This window comes from Convolutriloba macropyga, chromosome 7 (genome assembly GCF_964194025.1).
Source record: "Convolutriloba macropyga chromosome 7, txConMacr16.3, whole genome shotgun sequence".
Classification (NCBI taxonomy): domain Eukaryota; kingdom Metazoa; phylum Xenacoelomorpha; order Acoela; family Convolutidae; genus Convolutriloba; species Convolutriloba macropyga.
The window spans coordinates 56,158,560-56,180,506 of NC_134474.1; the positions used below are offsets into that span (position 1 = coordinate 56,158,560).

Sequence of the window (21,947 nt, forward strand, 5' to 3'; positions counted from 1 at the left end):
TTTGTTCTGCATCTCCAAACTGTTATATATTAAAAATTACGTTATAAAATAAGAAACCCTAGACGCTAGGAGATATAAACTAATATTTCTCTTTTCTCTACGAAGCGTGAAAAGTTGAAGCTTGACGGAAGAAAAAAGCCTACATTTATATTCCCATTTTTAGAAAAATGTTGGAACAATAAACTTTTTGACAAGATCAAGCTCTATGTCGAAATTTTCTATGAAACACAGGTTCTCGCGAGCAATTATGTTGATGTTTTCAAAAGTTCTTGCAATTTATAAGAAATTGAAAGCGATCGGCAGCTAATTCTAGCGAACTGACACACTAAGCGATTGAACATACTCTAAGCCACCGGACCCTCAACGAGCCGTTTTAAAGTATCTGCGTATTCAACACAAAAGGTCTAACTCAACGCCGATTTAAGATTACAATTTTTGCCGCTCAGTTGATATCTACTGAGCAACCTTTTCTACTTCAGGCGCACTTACAATTTACCATTTGCTGTAAAATGAGCTCAGCTCCTATAATTTTCCATGAACAGAAATCAAGCTGTGACTAGAGCGCACTCATTTGACCATATTTATTTGAATTCGAGTAAAGAAAAGTCAAATTCAAGGAGGAAGTAATTTTTGATATTAAGGTAAGTCAAATGTTACCAAAACCTTAATCAGGCGAATGAAAAAACTCTCCACTAAGCACGAAAAAACGCCACGCACGCATTTCAGTTAAAAGTGCATCAACGAATGAACAAAAAGGAGATTTTAACTTAGTGTGGCTTCATATGGTCGTAACAAAAATCTTAACAAAAAAAAACAAGAGAAGGCTACTAATAGCCTCGGCTATCGCTTTGCGTCTCAGAAAAAACAATTGTAAACAGAGAGGGAAGCTGTCATTAATCTTCCTTCAAAAGCTGTGTTGATGTATAAAGAGGTTTTCATTTTGAACTCACGTTCTATCGGATTTAAAAGCCTACATGGAGTCAAATACGTTACAAAAAACTTCTCAATTCCGTGACTGCAATTGAATCCGTCGTAAGTGCAAAACTCAAATCACATGTATCCACATGTCAGCTGTCACATGATTTGAGTTACTCCCATTAAAAATTACTGATAATGAACCACAAAGTTACCTGCAGTATCTCGAGTTTCGAGTGCAAAGCAAAAAATTATCCAACAATTTAGAAGCACTTTCCAGATTAAATCTTGAAACATTAATTGTAATACTACGGAAATCTTGTTCCGCTCTCCATCAGCTGCAATGACGGTCACGAAGCAATCCAACGATGCAGAATTGAAAAAATTGGAGATGGCATTACACTAAACAGCAAAATCTAAAGAATTGATGACGAATACCAAGGTTGTCTTGCTTAAAAAATTATTTGAAACTTCCTGGCTGGCAATCTCTTCTCTTTAATTTCAAGTAACCCAATTCTTTTGATACCAAATTCTGCCTTTTTGCAACTAATGCACTTTTATTAATTAATGCACTTAAATTAATTCGCAAGGAGAAGAAACAGTAAATAAAATTTGGACAGATCACAAAAAAACGAGTTCTAGAGAATTTCTCAATATTTCAAAAAAAAATGTAATATGGCCAAGCTTGATTTTCTCTCTTATCTAATGACTCCCATATCCCCTGAAGTTTTCCCTGGTTAAAACAAATATTAACGTTTTAGAAAATGGCGATGGCAATTTCTAAATCAAAAGAAATAAGTGGATTTTAAAAATGATCAACTCCTTTTGTTTTTAACTTTCTTTTTTTTTGCACAAAACATAGAATTAAATTTTCCCTTCTTTTAATAAAACTTTGATGAACTAGAAAGATATCGTTCTCAAAATTAGTTATTGACGCAACGTAAACCAACACGAGAAAGGCGATTTCAATGCTTTTCCTAAAAAATTAACGTTTTTTAAGCTTTGAATCAAATGATCCATCTTAGGACTACAGTGAGCACAATTATTCGTTACAATGGAAGCCAGACTACTAAATCTTTCAGATAAGAGTACTAAACAAAAGTCAAAACAAAAATTATTGTTTCCGCAATCAATCTTTTGTCATCATTTTTCATTTTTTCTTCGAAACTTTGTTCTGCTTCTGCAAACTGTTAAAGATTAGAAATCACGTTATAAAATGAGAAAATCTAGACGCTAGGAGATATAAACTCATACTTTTCTTTTCTTTACGATGCGTAAAAAGTTGAAGCTTGACGGAAAAAAGCCTACCTCGCATTAATATTCCCATTCTAGAAAAATGTTGGAACAATAAACTTTTTGACAAGATCAAGCGCGATGTCGAAATTTTCTATGAAACACACAGGTTCTCACAAGCCATCATGTTGATAGTTTCGAAAGTCCTTCTTGCAATTTAGAGGAAATGAAAAGCGATCGGAAGCTAGCTTTTTTTATAAACCCGACACACCCTAAGCGACCGCACCCTCAACGCACAGTTTTAGAGTATCTGCGTACTAAACAAAAGGTTTAAGTCGAAGCCGACTAAAAATTCACTTTTTGGACGCTCAGTTGATATCTACTGAGCAATGTTTTTCTACTTTAGGCACACTTTCAATTTAATTTTGTAGTAAAATGAGCTCAGCTCTTAAAATTGTCCATGAACAGAAATCAAGAGGTGACTAGAGCAAAAAACCTATTTCACAACATAGTCGGAAAATTGCCGGAATAGCTGCGAAAGAATAGACTTGGGTGCCGTATAATAGATAAAAACAAAGATAGATCTAAATTGGAAGAAATCGACGCAGCTCAAAGAGCTCTGTAGAAAAACATTCCGCGACAAATTAAGGAAATTGTTAAAATTAATTTCGTAGAAGCCTTTTTTATCAGAGGCATGTAATACACATTTGCGTTCCATTGACCTTATACCACCTCGAAACAGTGAGCTAAGTCAGTTATGATGCAAAATCTAATCACGCAAATGACTTAAAAACGTTGGCTAAAGAGTGAGAAAAAAAATGACGTCACATTTCTCACGCAAATGAAGTGTGCAAGAAGAAGTCCTCAGAACATTTGCCTTTTTCAGCTTCACTGTCTGAACAAATTTATAACGAAAAAGAGCCAGAGACGACAAAACAAATAAGCGGAAGGATTCCGGAAACGACTTGAGTAGTCTTGTTGAATGAAAAACTTTCAATCAACTGGTACCTACTAAATTGACTACTAAAATCTAAAAAAATGAAAAACATCCCATAAAACCAACTGACTCTAAAATTTAATTCATGCTATATATCAAAAGAGCCAAATTTTTGCGCGCAATTGAAAACATCAAAAGTCTGACAACAGCAAAAGTCAAGCCATGCTGGCCTCCCAAAAATTTCTATTTTTGAAGGAAAACTTGAATACTCACAAAAATGGCCAAATTTGTTGCAAAATTTATCAATTTCCGCAAGTTCTCTCAGTGGAAACACTATTTTACAATATATAAACGGTAATCGATTGGTAACTAAACAAACTTGGCACATTAGTGGTCGCTTGAAATCTCAATGAACGCGATAAAACTAAACAATGGCCAATAAACTATCATAATTATCCTTGAAAACGACTAAAGAGACAGAACAACATTCAAATGTATATTACCACTGCCAGGACATAAGAAAATTTGCAGAAGAAGTGTCGTTCAAAAATTCGAAAAATGAATCTAGCAAAATCTCAGTGCCATATTATATTTAAAAAAATTAATTGGAAACAAAAAACAAAAGATTCAAAGGAAAAAGAGAAACTTCATAATTCAAATCTTCAAGACAGGACTAATATAACTGCCACAAATTTTGTTTGAGAGCAAATTTAAATTTGGGACAAATGGACCGAAACAGCTAAAAACTGTCATCTATAGGCACCAATCAAAAACTCTTTTCAAAGTCAAGAAGTCATTCGCTCAACGCAACGCATGAAAAAAACTTCTCTCGCTCAGCAAAAGTTAGTTCACACGGCAATTTTACTCAATTTTACTATCAGGTCAAAACGCCGCCTGAACAAATAGTACTTCCGGTAAAAAAACCTTATGAAAACCAATACTCCTCAGAGTCGTAAAAAACCAAGAGCACCACAATATAGCTCCGCTCAGCTTACAGATTCGCAGCTATAAAAAAAACCTCTTCATAAAAGAAAACCAATACTCCTCTTCGAGTCGTAAAAAACCAAGAGCACCACAATATAGCTCCGCTCAGCTTCGCAGTTATAAAAAAAACCTCTTCATAACTGCCGAGCGACAAACTTTTCTTACCATCTAGTTGTTGTGGGAAGGTACTCGTAAGCGTACATGCACAGGAAACATAATTTGTTGGCGATCCACGCCTCAGGCAGTTTATTGGCCATAGCAATTGCCATCAATTCAATTGACCTCTTTGCCGTCATTGGGTTGTACTCAGTGTTGAAATGATGAGCACTGCTAGAACCACCCACCTGAAAACCACTCAATTACTTTACACAGATATCTGCCTGAAGAAATTTTTCTAAGCAGGTTAGCGTTTTGCCAATTGTGCCGCATTAATTGATGAAAAACATTGTCCAAACCTGGCCACAACAGACGGCAAAAACATGGTAGCAGACTTCTAATACAATTCAAATGAAGAAAAAATCAACTTAAAATTAGTGCTAGTTAAGTATGTCATGATCATTTCATTCCTCAGCTGGCATTTCAAAAAGTGCCATTTCATTCCTCAACTAACCTATGTATTAGTTTTAAAAAGTTTATAGAGTGAAGTAAGTCAATTATGATCAACAACCTGCTCAATCAATTCAAAGCGTGTCACGCACAAAAACAGTAAAAAGTGAATAAAAAATCTTGCCATAAAACATTAAGCCATAAAAACTATCGATTTCTCAAATATATACAAAATTTGTTGAAATATTGTTTCCTAAAATCACTTTGAAGGAAATTTAAAAAATCAGGCCATAAAAACAATAGAATTTGAATTGGCAAAGGATCCGAGTTTTAAAATCACGAGCAAACGAAGTAGATACATAAACTCTAGAAAACAGTGAACGCAAAAAATAATAGTCGCAGGTAAACACAAAAACAAACTAAAAATTTATTTGAAAACCTTTTTCTAAATGAATGCACTTTCAAAACAGTTTACAAAACGCAAGCCAGTGACAAAGATTCTTTGTTCTCTTCATTTCTAACGCGTGATTCAAATTATTCCAATTGATTCAAATTACCTCCCAATACAAAAAAAAACGGAGAAAAAAAATTATTTCTGACAAAATGTGAACAAAAAAAAAACAGCTCCCCAACAAAATTCACTCTTCGAATCGGAAAAAGCCAGTAGTACAGCAAAATAACTGAGCATAGCTTAGAGCTTTGCAGCTATGCAAAGAAAAATTTCATAAACATACACACACTTACACGCACACAAGACACATGCAAAATGCATGCACGCATACAAACACTGCTGCATACATATACGACAACCATTTTAAGTCTTGTCTAACATTATCCATATGATCGGAAGAATAGCTTACCCAGTTGTACCCTAAATTAGCCAGTGAGGGAATATTATATCACTAAAGGGCATTAAAACATACACGGCAGATTGCCGGAAAATAGTCGCCGTTGATTCCCATAACACTATTGGGATTGAAAGGAAAGAAAATATCAACAAGAATTGATTTTTGTATAAAAACATTTTTAGGTGCAATTTTCTTTGCTGTCATTTCGTAATTGAACATACTCCTGTCTCTCACTGAGAGGCTACAGGGTCTAGTATCAATACCAATAAGCATTATAGATAGTCACTAAAACTTACGAGAACAAAGTTCACGTACCGGGCATCTAAAAATGGGCTTTATGGGTTTATCCCGTTTCTAATTCTGAATTTGATTTTTTATCATTTTGAATTGCTTAGCTGAGCAGCTGCTGTTCAAAAGGACTTTGAGCAGAATGACAGAAGAGTAAAACTAGCCTAGAGAAGTCAAAAAAAATTTCACGCAAAAGGACGAAAAAGCGGCAAAAAGGGTAAAGCGAAAAAAAGTTCGATGAAGTAAAAAAACATAGCAGGACAAGTCCTGACGTACAATTCAAAGAATTTTCATTGACTAAACAAAAAACTAGAACTAGAACGGACTATGAGTGAATCGGGAAAACCATTTAAAAAAAATCCGACCCAAAAAATCGAAAAAAACAATAAAAAGCAAAGCGAAATTGCCGCATGTGAACAAAAAGCCACTAGCGAGAGAGCTAATTTTTGTTCAAAACACCGTTTTCTCACTCTACTTTAGAATTAGAGCGAAACAATTTCACGCCACAAAACCACTCGCTTTTTCGCTCCATTTCCTGTTCCAGCGTGACCAAAATCACTACTCCAATTTGACTTCAAAAATGATGAAAATGTATGAACAGATCTTAAAAAGACAGCGCCCCAATACAATTCAAATTCTTTGAATTGTAAAAAAATAGGAGCGCTATAATAGCCGGCTGAGAAGATGAGGGCGGCTATTAATGATAGTATTAGAGATTATTAAAGACCACTACAAAGATTTAATAACAAACATACCCGGCAGATTGCCGGAAAATAGCCGCCGTTGATTCCAATAAGCATGATTGGGATTGAAATAACAGAAGATATTGAAAAAAAAGATTTTTGTACAAAAACATTTTTAAGTCCGATTTATTTTGATGACATTTCGTAGTTGAACATACTTCTGTTTCTTAGAGAGAGGCTACAGGGGCTACTATCAATAACGATAAGCATTACAGAGAGGTAACTAATACTTATAGGAACGACGTTCAAATAGCGGGCGTCTAAAATTGGGCTTTATGGGTTTATCCCGTTTCTATTTCTGACTTCAATTTTTTATACTGACTCTGTTCATTTTGAATTGCTTTGCTGAGCAACTGATGTTCAAAATCACTTTTAGCAGAATGAGAGAAGAGAGAAACTAGCCTAGAGAAGTCAAAAAGATTTCACGAAAAATGTCGAAAAGGCGGCAAAATGAGGTAAAGCGAAACATTTTTTTATTCGACGAAGTAAAAAAAAATAGGAGCGCTATAATAGCCGGCTGAGAAGATGAGGGCGGCTATTAATTACTAATACAAAATTTCTGAACACTTGTAGTGACTAGACTTTATTTAACACACGGACGCAACGCAAGTTATCAACTTACATTCTGAGATATATCCGGTAAATTGCCAGAAAAACACTGCCATTGGTTCACATAACTACGATTGTGATTGAAAAAGAAAAACAAACTGTTTTTGTACAAAAACATTTCTATAGTGCGAACTATGTCATTCTATAGTTGAAGATATTGTTTCTTACTGAGAAATTACAGAAGCTAGTATCAATACGGATAAACAAAAAAGATGATACCTAAGACCTATCGGAACAAAGTTCAAGTAGCGGTCATATAAACTTGGGCTTTATGGGTTTATCACGTTTCCATTTCTATTTTGTTTTTCGACATCTGTTGATTCTAGTTTTGCTGAACAACTGTTGCTTTTAAAAAAAACTTCGAGCAGAAATAGAGAAGAGATAAACAAGTGTAGAGACGCCCAACAGATATTCTGAAAGATATTGAACAATCTAAAATAAGGAAAAGCGAATTAAACTTTTGATCGACAAGTAAAAAAAATTGCAAGATAAGTCTTGAATAACACTCCAAAGCATTCAAATAAATTATTTCCTGAAAATCAAAATCTTTACAGCAACATAAAACTATGACAGTCGACAAAAGATAAGATGCTACATGCGTCTAAGACAAAACAAAAAACTGGCAAACATTTAAATTTTGAACAAAGAATAGTTTTATTTTTTTATTTTTTAAAATCGATGAAAATAATATATTAATTAGAAATTGGCACTAGGCGTCCGGAGACTGAGTAAAGAATACAGCAAACTTAGGGAAATCAAAAAAAGACTATGAAAAATGGGCAAAAATAGGGAAATTTAGTGGAAAACAGAATGCTTTGATATTTATTGGCACCGAAGTCCAAAAAAGAACACTGCACTCAAAACTCGTTAATTGCAGTACAGAATACAACTTAAGAGATCATAAATCAACAGTTAGCAGTTCAGTTGGGTGAAACGGAACATATAAAATGTCAAAAAATGCGTGATTCAAATAATCACAAATAAAGCTTTTCCAAAAATGCGACCTAAGCCAGTCAGAGCAATAGTTTAAAAATTGCGCCAATAAAATGAGGCCAGCCTTTATTAACATAGCCGGCAGATGGCCGGAAAATAGCCGCGATGGACGCTTGTGGCCTTCCATGAGTTGAAACAACTAAAGAAATAAGATAAACAGATTGACCAGACTCTAATACTCAAGAATTAGGGCATATACGTTTGGCACTACTTGGATGCACACTTTTCATCTTTAACTAGTATATGCTCATAAAAATCAAAGTTCATTAAGTGACTTCAGAAGTCATTTTTTGAGTGAGGTAAGTCACGAACACAAATTTTAACTGCAAAGCAGTAGAAGTCACTGAAGTCGTTGAAAAAGTCAATTCCGAGAAGCCAGGATAAGACAAAAATCTGTTAGACGAAGTAAAAAAAATAGGAACGCAATAATAGCCGCCTGGAATTGCTGACGCAGATATTAGTAATTAATTATTTACACCGCGCTAGAGGGCAAATGAGAACAGCTAATTTTGACACCGAGAGACAAGTCCAGAAGAAAAACAAAAACAGGCAGGACAATAACAGTTTGAATTCATGAAAACCGCTGCTGTTAACTCAAATCAATAACTACATTCTTTTACATCTGATCATCAAATAATTTAGATTGTCAATAATGGAACTAATGGGATAATGGAACTGGTCAATTTAGCTTCTTTAGCAACCAATTTTTGTCCTGATGAATTTAAGTGATTGAGTGATATGAACCATAAGTGAACCATAACTACAACAAATACATGCAAACTCAATTTTAAAGACTAAAAACAATAAAGATCAACTCAAACCATTATTTACTGCCTCATTAACGAAAGATCAGCGCTGTCAGTAATGTGACTGAGTGATAAAATCACAACCACAACTTTATAAATGGCAGAAACTCAAACATTGAAACTTTTGAAAACCATCTCTGAAAAATTAGTCAAAAATTTTTTAGATATCAATTGAAATTATTCTACGCCTTCTACAACGCCTTTTTAGAGAGCCGGTGAGAACACGGTTAATAAGACAAAAAACAAACATAACCGACAAACTTCGGACGCGTTGCTGTCAAACGACCGACTGGCTTTGTCAGTAGGTAGCCAGGGTTTAGTAAGGCTAGCTTTAGCTTAATTGAACGGGCGTGAGGTGAGCGGGGGGGGGGGGGGGCAACGGTGGGAGGTGTTTTTGGTTGCACTGGGCCCTTATGGCCGGAGCGGTGTGCAGGGGTGGGTATTGGGGGTGAAATGAGAGGGGGGCTGATGTGCGGGGGGTGTTGTGGTGGTGGGTCAACCGCCGTTTTCACCATAAGTATGACTAAGCAAAACAGTTTCTGTGAATCGCATACTTGGAGACCAGTGAGCTGAAAGGCTCTAAGAGCACTTAATGCCCACTGGGCGCTACCTGTTTATCCCGTTTTTGTGGACGAAAAGTCAAATTGGTCACACCAAAAATTGGTCAAGCGAAAACCGCATAAAAAAGACCGACAGGACTAACATAATTTATAAAAACTTTGCTTGAGAGCAATTAATAACCAAAACTGCAAAACAAAAAATCACTGATATTCTATCACAAGAGACATTGTCTAAATTATATAAAAACATTAACAGACAATTGATGAAAAATGCAACGATGAATTATTAGAACACTTGTAGGACTTCGTGAAAAATTGCATGAATGCTTGAAGAAATCAGGACACAAAAGAGCAAAAATTACACTCTAAACTCCCCACTTGAACAATTTTTTTTCGCTACACCTCTATGTTTCAAACCTATTCGCTTTCACGGTTCAAACACTACCGGAAAAGCTCGAATACCTTTCAGTCAAATATTTTCGAATTGTTACTCTCTATAAGATATCAGAAGTCTGATAATTGCAGCTTTGCAAATGCATAATAACTTTGGACTTGAAGACGCAGAACAATTTTTCTAATACAAGTTTAAAGATTATTTCAAAATAGAACCCTTAAATTGCAAATTAAACCAAATCAGTTAAGCATTACGAAACTCTTTATTTCAACCAGAAACACCAGTGAAATAAAAGCATACCCGGCAGTTGTACCCTAAATTAGCCAGTGAGGGAAAATTATATCACTAAAGGGCATTAAAACATACACGGCAGATTGCTGGAAAAAAGCCGCCGTTGATTCCCATAACTCTATTGGGATTGAAAGGAAAGAAAATATCAACAAGAATTGATTTTTGTATAAAAACATTTTTGAGTATGATTTAATTTGATGTCATTTCGTAATTGAACATACTCCTGTCTCTCAGCGAGAGGCTACAGGGTCTAGTATCAATACCAATAAGCATTATAGATAGAAACTAAAACTAACGAGAACAAAGTTCAAGTACCGGGCATCTAAAAATGGGCTTTATGGGTTTATCCCGTTTCTATTTCTGACTTTGATTTTTTATACTGACTCTCTTCATTTTGAATTGCTTTTCTGAGCAGCTGCTGTTTAAAAGTACTTTGAGCAGAATGACAGAAGAGTGAAACTAGCCTAGAGAAGTCAAAGATTCCACTCAAATTCACCTCTCACTGACGGGAAGAAGCCGAATAAAAGAACAGATCAGAAAAAAAAGTAGCTAGAAGAATTCCGCAAACGACTCGAAGTGGATAATTGACCACCTTAACTGACACAATGAAATTCTTACTTAACTATACTAATCATTTCGAATTAATAGCAAAAAAACAATGGAAGTATTTAACAACAAAAACTGATAAAACATGTAGAAATTTCTTTAGCGAATGCTATTCAATAAAAATTACTGTCAAAAGACCTCAAGACACACTTAGTTTTCATTCAATTAACGATTGACAGAGAAATCAGCAAAAAGTTCATATAGAGAAAACTGAGGAAAGCGACAGTAAACGAAGGACAACATCAACAAATAATATTTCCAACATAATTCTTCAAAAAGGAGGCTAACTCCCAGCCATTATTTAGAAAGAAGTTTTAGTAGTTTTTCTGCAAAAATATTTACCCACCTGTCAGAAATATATTAAACAACAAAAAAATTCAGAGAATAAAAAAATGCAAAAAAATAACACAATTAAATTATTTATTTCAATGATAAATGCCCTCTATAGTCTTTGATAGCACTTTTTAGGAGCAAAACTAATAAAATATCACTAAACTCAAAACAAATTGAGCGAGCAGCACAAAACCAGAAGAAAGATCTTCAAAAGCCGAAAAAATCGGCCAAAATTTGCATAAAGTCAGTAAACAAACATAACCGACTAAACGTCGGAAGAATTGCTCTCGCTCTCAAACGACTAGTGGAAGCTCTAATCAATTCCCGTCTGCTCCAGTCGGGGGAGGAGGGGAGCCTAATGGGACTAAGGAGTTCAATAGTGGGTTTCAAATAACCTTAGAGCTAAATACACAACTATTAAAATATAAAGTGAAAAATAGCACCAGTTTCAGCGCACTTTCATTTGACTCCCAGTATTAAATTGCTACCAATTGAGTTAAGCTGCTTGAAATTGGGATTAAGAGAACTTTAGGTCACGCAAAACGCAAAAAGTCAAGGGCGTAAAAGTTAATCAAAAAGTCAAAAACCGTCAAGCGAAAATTCTGCAAAAAAAGAAGACACGCGTTTACAATACATGCTTCTCTACGAGAGCAATTAAAACCATACCCGGCAGATTGCCGGAAAACAGCCGCCGTTGATTCCCATAACTCTATTGGGATTGAAAGAAAAGAAAATATCAACAAAATTTGATTTTTGTATAAAAACATTTTTAAGTGCGATTTATTTTGATGTCATTTCTTAATTGAACAAACTCCTGTCTCTCAGTGAGAGGCTACAGTGTAGTATTAATACAAATAAGCATTATAGATAGTACCTAGAATTTACGCGAACAAAGTTCAAGTACCGGGCATCTAAAAATGGGCTTTATGGGTTTATCCCGTTTCTATTTCTGACTTTGATTTTTTATACTGACCCTCTTCAGGTTTTATGGCACTTGAGAATGGAAAAATATCACAAATTGACAAAAACTTAAGGAAACCTTGAAAAAATTGCAAAACTTTTATTAAAAAATGCCAAATTTCTAGACATTAAAACGTTGAAAACCAATCCATTATTACTACAAACCATACAGTGCTCTCTTGTCAGACCACAAAGGGCATTTCCTGGCCCCTGAAGCGGGATAAACTCAAAATATGTTAAAAATTTTCAAAAAACTTGAAAAAAATTGCAAAAATTAGTTATCATTTCGCATGTTTGTATTTGTAGTACCAAAACATATAGCTCATCAAATGGTCATCACAAGTTATTTTGTCTCGCAAAATCCCTTCATCCTTTTTCAAAAACTTCAACGTAAGACTAAAGCAAAAAAATTTTTAAAAAAATCACAAAAAACATGAAAAAATGCAGCATTTTGAGCCCAAAAACTCCTAACAAGGACTACTGAAGCTCACTTTGGGCCTCTAATGAAACTCAATGACCGCTGGGCTTTACCTGTTTATCCCGTTTTGAAAGATCAAGTCATTGAAAAATGTGTGAACACATCTTAAAAAAAACAGCTCCCCAATACAATTCAAATTCTTTGAATTGTAAAAAAAATAGGAGCGCTATAATAGCCGGCTGAGAAGATGAGGGCCGCTATTAATTAAATGACCAACTTCGACTTCAACAAGCTTTCCCATGGATAAATGAAGATTGAGAAATCCGCAATAATTGTTTAATCAATTTTAAATTATTGAGACCAACAAAATTTTTATCTTCAATGACAAGACGAATGGCTAGCCAAAATTTGAACTCTCGCTGACTAATTTGACTTCTCACTGACATGAAAAACTCGAAAAAAACGCGATCAGATTTCAGAAAAAAGCCATGTAATTAACACAATCCAAATACTTCGGATTGTAAAAAAGGGGCACAAGAATAGGCGGCGGAAAAGATGAGGGCAACTATTAATGCGAGCATTTTAGATCAAGCAAAACTCAAGCAGTCAAATGTGAAAAAGTCACTCGAAAAATCAAAGCGTCCAGATCTTGCTAATTGCTCTCTAACAACTGGTGAGCAGTTTAAGTAGGCTAGTTTAAGGTTAATTGAAGGGGGTCAAGCTCACACCATTTATTTATGTCTCCTCAAAAGCTTCGCTTAATCCGCATACGAGATTAGTAAGGGTCTGGCCTTAAGAGAACTGATCAGCAACTTAATTCCCTCCACCGGGCTTTACCTGTAATCTTGTTTCTGAGGAGAAAAATTTAATTGGTTAGAGCAAAAAAGTATAAAACGAAAAGTCGGTATTACAAAAATTTGCATGAATAGAGACCAGCAGCACTTATTCAATTGCTACAAACTGTTTTTCAACACCAAAATTTTTATAAACCTGGTTCTCAGCGCGCATGAGTGAATTCTCCCCAATTTGAGTTATAACAGGTCCCAACCTCACCACTTGCACATCAATCCCACACTCCAGCCACTCATTGGCAACTGCATATGCGAAACACTGAAAACAACACAGTTATTATGAGGGAATTACACAAGATGCGATAGGATTGAGATCATTCTATGAAGACAGCAGGCTGAGTCCAATTAAAACATAGTTCACATTTCTTTTTAAATTATAAAAACCAATTGTGACAATATAAAGGCTCCTAAAGCTTAGTCTGGAAACGGCGTTTCGTAAATGACACTCATCACAATACAGAAAGAATTCTATATGTTGCACCCAATAATTGGATTTATTCCGATTATGACCCCAGGCAAACTATGTTATTCTGCAGTACATTATCAAAGCTAAAAATAGAACGTGCATCACCTGGGAGGGGGATGGAGAGGGGGTTGAACATTTTGTACCTACTTAGATGGGGCAGAAAAGATCCGAACAATTGATGATATGCTTGCATAGTTTAAGTGGTTTTCAGATTTTTCACCTGAAATCACAATACTGATTGACAAAAATGAATTTTAAAAGATTCTTTCCGTTAAGAACAGTTTCGGGAAAGACAGAACACGAAAGATCTGTTAGTACGAAGTAAAACGTTGTGCCCACACGAGGAGGAAAATGTTAAATAAGCAGACGAATGACAACACTCGTGCTTCTGGAGCGAAAGAAAGATAACATCAATTTTTTGTTGATTATTGTAATTTGTGAAGCTACAATCTCTTGATTTTGGTGAGAGGGAACACAAGTCTTACATTTAGAGCAGCTTTTGCAGCACTGTACGTTGCTGTGAAGGGCACACCTAACACACACATAGACAAAAATAACAATAAACTGTCCTGAAAATTTTGGTTTTAATAAAGCGCAAATCAGGTTCAAATTTTGGTTTCAGATACTTTTTAAAATAGATCAACTTATCACTGAAGACCATTATTTTATTTGATGAGATCCTTTAATTATGAAAAGGCCTTCAAATAAGCTATTATGACAATATTACTGCTTAGTGTGAAGCATAACTTCAACAGTCTACGTAGATCAATACAGATTTTAAGGCTCTCTTTTGAGTTCTATCTTAGAACTGCTACTGGCGAAGGAAATTATGCAAATAATCTTTACCGTTCGGATAGCTTTCATTTTACAATGTTATTATTTTGTAGATCACTAACAGAATAGCTCAAGCAACACTTATACAAATATTATCGAATTTGTCGCTCTATATGATAGCAGAAGTCTCATAGTTGCAGCTTTGCAAATGCATAAGGACTAAGACGCAACAGAGCAATTGATAACTAATGCAAATTTACCGACGATTTCAAAACAAAAATATTAATTTGAAAACTATCCCGATATAGAATTGAAGTAGAATTAAGCGACTCTTTGTTTGTTTTAGCCAGAAATCCAGTGCAATACAATAAAATTCAAATGACCAACTTTACTACGCCAAGTTTTCCCACGGATTAATGAAGATTGAGAAATCCGAATATTTGTTTGATCAACTTCTAAATCTTTGAGACGCCAGACGGTTTTTTAAAGCCTGCATACAAAACGAATGGTTCACAAAATGTAACGATATCTATCATAATCAGCTCATATTGAAAAAGAAAAGTAAAGGAAACATTAACCACATTGGATCTGTTTTACTTAAATTTACTATTGCTAGAGGCTTGCTGCCAGTTTTGCTATCTTTCTCTAAGTTAACTAACGCAGCCTTTTATTGCTATTCAGAAAGAATTTCTGCTTAAATTTTAATAAATTATTAAATTCTAAGTAAATTGTACAGAACTACATAGAGTCAGCTGTTTGGTAGTAGGGCGGCAGTAAAAACTTTGAAATATCACTGCGTGCAATATTTCTCATTTTCTATATCAACCAATCAAAAGAAGCAAGCCTGATAGCACTTAAGGGAGATACTTAAAATATGGCTGCGAAGAACTCAGGTTTTCTACGTAAAAACATAGCCGGAAGATTGCCAGACAATAGACCCTATTGACCCCACTGAGCACCTTTGTGATGAAAACGGTGTGAGAAAAGAAACTGACGACAGCGCAGCCTTTTCCTAATGGTCAAAGTGTTCTAATTTTTTCGCAGTTTCATTAGATTCGCTAACCATGGACATTACAACCTTTCAAATTGAGAAAAATTAGCTTAAAACTAATATCAGTTAGCAGTATAATCTAAGGAACTCTGATAACTTAACGCACTTAAGTCTAAACATGAAGACAAAGCTCCGGCATGTTGACCTTAAACGTATTCCAGTAAAGTAGCGGACTGAATTAAAAACTTCACTTAGTTGACACAGTGAGTAGAGAAAGTCAGAAATCAGATCTGAAAGTCGTCACTTGTGTAAAACGTAAACTTGAAAAAAAAACAGCAGGACAGATCGTGAAATACAAGCCAAATAAATGAAAAATAACCGACTAACGTAGGGCGAATTGCTCTCAAACGACAGGCGAGCAGTTGACTTCAACAGTAGCTAGCCATGGAGGCTTCAACAAAGGCTAGCTCTAGATTAAATTAAGGGCGTGAGGTGCGGGTAATAGATGATGACATCGCGCCACAAGCAAAAGAGTAAAGGAAAGAGAGAGAGAGAGAGAGAGAAATAGTGTGCGAGATAAAGCGTAAACGAGAACGAGAAGGCAGTAAACCCCAGCCAACAGAGAGGGAGAAAGAGCTGGGAATATTTTTCACGATGAGATTCGACTCAGCAACTGCTAGTTTTCTAGCCTTGCTACTAATTAAATAGAAAACTGCAAGTACAAAACTCAAAAAATTCTACACTTCGCATTCAAAAAAATGTTAAAACCATGTCTCGGTAGTTCTGTCATGTAACCCATCAGCAAGACTTTAAAAGTTTTGTTGGCCAGTAATGATCCTTAAACTCAGAAAAGGACAAAAATATTTTTTAAAAATTTTAAAAACAATTGCAAAATGTAACTTGCTAAAAAAATCTTGCTATAATTTGTAATTTCAATTACTTCAGAACCATTTCATTTTCTCAGGAGAACATCCAGTATTCCTATTTCAAACTTTAAATAGTTCCACTGGCTCATATATATATATTCTTAAATTTGGAACATAAAAATGTTTCAAAAATTACAATAAAAGTACCATAAATTATCCAACAATTTCTATAACTCGAGTCATTAAAAAACTGATAACCAATGCATTAACTTAGAAACTATGCAGCAGCTTAATATCAAACCTTGGAGGAGGTCCCTGTGCCGATGGTGCCAAAAAAATCAAAATTAAAAAAACTTGTAAAAATTACATTTAAAAAAAATATCTTAAATTCGTGATATCAAAATTTTGAAAAACGTTACATCTATAAACTATGCAGTAACCTATTATCAAACTCTAGAGGAGGACCCTTGGCTCTGGAGGTTGGAAAAACCTAAAAAACGACAAATTTTAAAAAAAAAAACATGAAAAAAATTGCAAATTTTAAAAAAAAAAAACTGGTAAAATTTGTGATATTAAAAAGTTGAAAACCATTCCAAGGCCAATAAAAAAATTTCAGAAGCTTATTATCAAACCCTTAAGAAACTTTTCTAACCAGTGAGGCTGAAGAAACCTGAATAGTGACAATGTCGAAGACATTGAAAAAAGATGGCAAGTTTTCTCAAAAAATTGATAAAAGTTGTGAAATTAAAAAGTTGAAAGCTACTCCATGGCCAGTTAAATATTTCAGACTTATTATCAAATCCATAAGGATGTTTTCTGTACCCTGCGTCTGGAAAAACTCGAATGACAATAAATGCCAAAAAAATAAAAATAAAATTGCAAGTTTTGTCCAAAGAAGGCTAAAATTTGTGATGTTTAAATCTTGAAAAACAATTCATTACATCTAGAAACTATACAGTAACCTATGATCAAACCTTAGAGGGGGATCCTTGGCTCTTCAGGCTGGGGAAAACCTAAGAAATAACAAAAATTTTCGAAAAGCTTGAAAAAAATTAGTATAAAATTGCGTGTTTTTTGTTTGAATTACCAAAACATATGGCTCTTAAAATGGTCATAAAAAGTACTTAGGTCTTGCAACAGAATTTTATCATCTTTAACGAGCCTCAATTTTAGACTGTCTCGGCAAAAAATCTAAAAATGACGAAAAACAGGAAAAGGCAACATATTGGGCTCAAAAACTCAAAATGACATTTTAACCTTAAACTACGGCCTTCCCAGTAACTTCACCACACTAAGCAATTGAAGAACTACTAAACGAGGCAAAGGGCCCCTAATGAAACTAACTGCCCGCTGGGCGCTACCTGTTTATCCGTTTTTAGGGACGAAAAGTATAAGTCAGACGAAAAATCGGTCAAGCGAAAAATCGCATAAAAAGACCAACAGGACTAATATAATTGCTCCAAACTTCGTTTGAGAGCAATTATTTAACAATTGATCTGACAATTAACATTTTCACAACAACATTAAACTGAAACAGTCAACAGAACCCACTATCCTATATGCGCAAAAAGGAACAAAAAAATCGAAAAATAATAACAAAATATGCTGATACAACACAGCAACATTGTAGGAATCGATGTCGGACACAGCCAAAAGAACAAAAACTAAATAAACCAACGTAGAAAAATTAAGATAAGATTGACAAATTGACTGAAAAATTTCAAAAACAAGCGGTATCTGAGTCAGTGCAGACGTTAGCTAAAAGATGGCGCCAAAAAATTGACCAAGATTACGCTCCATTGGAAAGCCAATCAGAACTGTTTTTTCGAGATTAAGCGAGGGGTAAGACAAATACAACAAAAGAATGCAAGAAACATAAACGACTAGCGTCGGGCGAAATGCTCTCAAACGACAGGCGAGCGGTTGGCTTCGTCAGTAGCTAGCCACGGGGGGGGGGGGGTGGATGCACCTGGGGCGGATGGGGGGCAACACTGGGTTGGGGGGCAACAGCGGGGGTGGGGGGGGTCTCAACCTCTAAGAACCGCCCTTCACACCGTAAGTAAAGTATCCAAAACAGTTTGAGCTGAAAGGCTCTAAGAGCACTTAATGCCCGCTGGGCCCTACCTGTTTATCCGCTTTTGAGGACGAAAAGTCAAAAGCGTCAGACGAAAAATCGGTCAAGCGAAAAACCGCATAAAAAAGACCGACAGGACTAATATTATTGTTACAAACTTCGTTTGAGAGCAATTTATAATATATCAACTTTTTTTGGGAGAAACAGAAAAAAAACAATCGATATGAAAAAGGAAACTAATTAGATTAACTTATTCCTCATCAGCAAGTGCTAAAACTTTGATTTATGAGATCAGGGAGGGATAAAACAACAGAATAAAACCAATTTTGGTTTAAAAAAATGGCTGACACTTTGAATACAAATAGTGTAAAAGTGGCTTCAGCTACAGTTTGAAGGCATTAGCTAAAGTTTGAAACGATTATTTCGATTAGCTCAAACCTCATCAACAGAGGAGACCTGGCATTAATAATTGTTAAGTCACAGGACAAAAATAAGTACAAAAAAACTAGCACAACTCAGAAATACAGTTAAGTTTTTTGAAAACTAACAGCTTATTGACCAAAGAAAGCAATACATGTGAGCTGAAACATTTCACACACGTTTACAATAATTGCTTCTCTACGAGAGCAATTAAAAACAACTCATAACTAAGAGAAGATGACGGCGGCTATTAATTATTTCCAAGCTTATTTCTAACCCAAGCTAGCAATGCTGGAGACGAATGTGATGAATCCCTTTGTGTTAGTGTCCTTCATGTGTTTGGCCACCAGTCTGGTGAGAGATATCTGCCCCAAGAAGTCCACTTCAATCGTCCTCTTCAGCACAGGGAAATCACAGTCCAATACAAAACCCTGTTGGTACACTCCTGCATTGTTTACTAACACGTCCACCTGAAATTAGTACCAAATAGGCACAAATGCCGATTAATGCGTTCAATGTCCCGTTTTAAAATGGCGAAAAGCCTATCTACTCCAAACACAACTCTTAATCGTTCATTAAACAGGGCAATATATTTTACCTTACAAGCGTTGACCCGCTTTTAACCCCTATTTGTTGAACACTCTATAATTTTACCCCAATTTTAATATTTTGAATAATTGACACTAATAACATAGTAACAGTATAATCATTTGGCCACGCCTAAAAGATGCGTGGAAATTCATATCAAACTATTACAACCGAACTTGGGATTAATTAGTTAGCTTGATTTGGAAAACACAGCCGGCAGATTGCCGGAAAATAGCAGCCGTTGACGCGCTTGATGCACATAAGGATTAAAACAGAAAACGAGAAAAAGAAGAGAACATACCAGGCAGATTGCCGGAAAATAGCCGCCGTTGATTCCCATAACTCTATTGGGATTGAAAGAAAAGAAAATATCAACAAAGATTGATTTTCTGCACAAAAACATTTTTCAGTTCGATTTATTTTGATGTCAATTCGTAATTGAACATACTCCTGTCTCTCAGTGAGGCGCTACAGGGTCTAGTATCAATACCAATAAGCATTATAGATAGTAACTAAAACTTATGAAAACAAAGTTCAAGTACCGGGCATCTACAAATGGGCTTTATGGGTTTATCCCGTTTCTATTTCTGACTTTGATTTTTTTTATAATGACTCTCTTCATTTTGAATTGCTTTGCCGAGCAGCTGCCGTTTAAAAGGATTTTGAGCAGAATGACAGAAGAAGGAAACTAGCCTAGAGAAGTCAAAAAGATTTCACGCAAAATGTCGAAAAAGCGGCAAAATGGGTAAAGCGAAAAAAAGTTCGACGAAGTAAAAAAAAAATAGGAGCGCTATAATATCCGGCTGAGAAGATGAGGGCAGCTATTAATAAATTGACCAATTTTTTTCTATTTTTTTCAGTGTCAAAAAGTGTTCTAATTTGACGTGCAGTTTCGCTTGGATTCTAAAACTATACATAATTCAGCTTCTAAACTGAAAGCTAATAAGCTCAAAACCAATGTCAGCTAGCAAACACTCTAATGAACTTTGATAACCTAATTCTCCATGTTTCAATGACTGGACTTTATCGGCTTATCCCGTCTCAATTGATTTTACTCTTTTGACGTTGATTCTCTCCACTATCTTTCGTTATTTATCGAGTGAATGGATTTAAAAACCAATCAGTTGAAACAATGAGTGAGGTAAGTCAGAAGTCAAACGTCAAAGTCGTGACTTATGTAAAACGAAAAACGTTATCAAAAGATAAAGCGAATGAAAAAAAGCAGGACAAGTGTTGACGTTCAGTTCAAAGAATTTTCAATGACTAAACCAAAAACTAGACCTAAAACGGACTATGAGTGAATTGGGAAAACCATTTCCAAAAAAAATTATAAAAAAAAACAAACATATCCGACTAAACGTCGAAAAAATTCCTTTCGAACGACTAGTGGGAATTCTAATCAATTGCAGCCCGCGCGGAGGAGGGGAGCCCAGATGGGACTAAGAAATTCAATATTGGGCTTCAAATAACCACATTAGAGGTTAAGATACACCACTATTAAGATTTAAAGTGAAACAAGTTACACCAATTCCGGCGCACCTATCAGTTGACTAATAGTATTAAACGGCTGCCAATTGAGTTCAACTGCATGCAATTACGATTGATAGAGAATTTTAGATCACGCGAAATGCAAAAAATTTAAGGGCGTAAAATTCACTCGAAAAGTCAAAACGTTCAAGCAAAAATTTTGCAAAAAAAGACACGTTTAAAATAATTGCTTCTATACGAGAGCAATTAAACAGAAGCTCAGTGTCAGATTGCTGCTAGGGAGAACAAAAAACCACTAGCGAGAAATGTTAATTTGACTCTAAAAAACTAGGCCTATAATGAACTATGAATGGATTGGGAAAACAATTTAGAAAAATATACGATCCAAAAAATTGAAAAAACAGTTAAAATCAAAATGCAAAATGCCTAATGTGAACACAAAACCTTCAGCGAGAAAGCGAATTTTTGTTCAAACACCGTTTTCTCACTCTACCTTAAAATTAGAGCGAAAAAAAATCACGCCGCAAAACCACTCGCTTTTTCGTTCCATTTCATGTTTCGCCGTGGCCAAAATCACAACTCCAATATGACTTCAAGTATCATGAAAATGTGTGAACAGATATTCAAAAAAATACACCGACCCAATACAATTCAAATTTTTTGAATTGCGAAAAAAGGAGAGCGCCTAAATAATAGCCGTTTGAGAGCGTTGAAGGCGGCTATTAAAAATATATCATGCTTGTAACGTCGACTGCTAAATTCCGGGGTAAAATTAAATGGGGTTAAGACATGCCGGGTTAAATCGATCGGGGTGAAAAGAAGTGGAGCCATTTTACAGTCGTGGACAGGTACCAAATTCTCTAGTTAAATTACAACATTTAAAACTCCTTTTAAAATTCTCCTTTTTGGCATCTTAATACGTTGTAAGAATGGACTATATTTACGTTAATTTAATCCTTTTAATT

The 21,947-nt window shown here is 35.2% G+C and overlaps 1 protein-coding gene across 1 annotated transcript in view; it reads right to left on the reverse strand.

Annotated features, from left to right (window-relative positions):
- Positions 1-21,947, reverse strand: part of LOC142343179 (dehydrogenase/reductase SDR family member 7-like) — a 136,848-nt gene that overhangs the window by 22,437 nt on the left and 92,464 nt on the right. Inside the window, exons 5-8 of the mRNA XM_075394882.1 lie at positions 19,184-19,376; positions 14,267-14,313; positions 13,455-13,574; positions 4,235-4,413 (exon numbers count right to left, since the gene is read on the reverse strand). Coding sequence (XP_075250997.1) covers positions 4,235-4,413; positions 13,455-13,574; positions 14,267-14,313; positions 19,184-19,376 — 539 coding nt within the window. The remainder of the gene's footprint in view (positions 1-4,234; positions 4,414-13,454; positions 13,575-14,266; positions 14,314-19,183; positions 19,377-21,947) is intronic.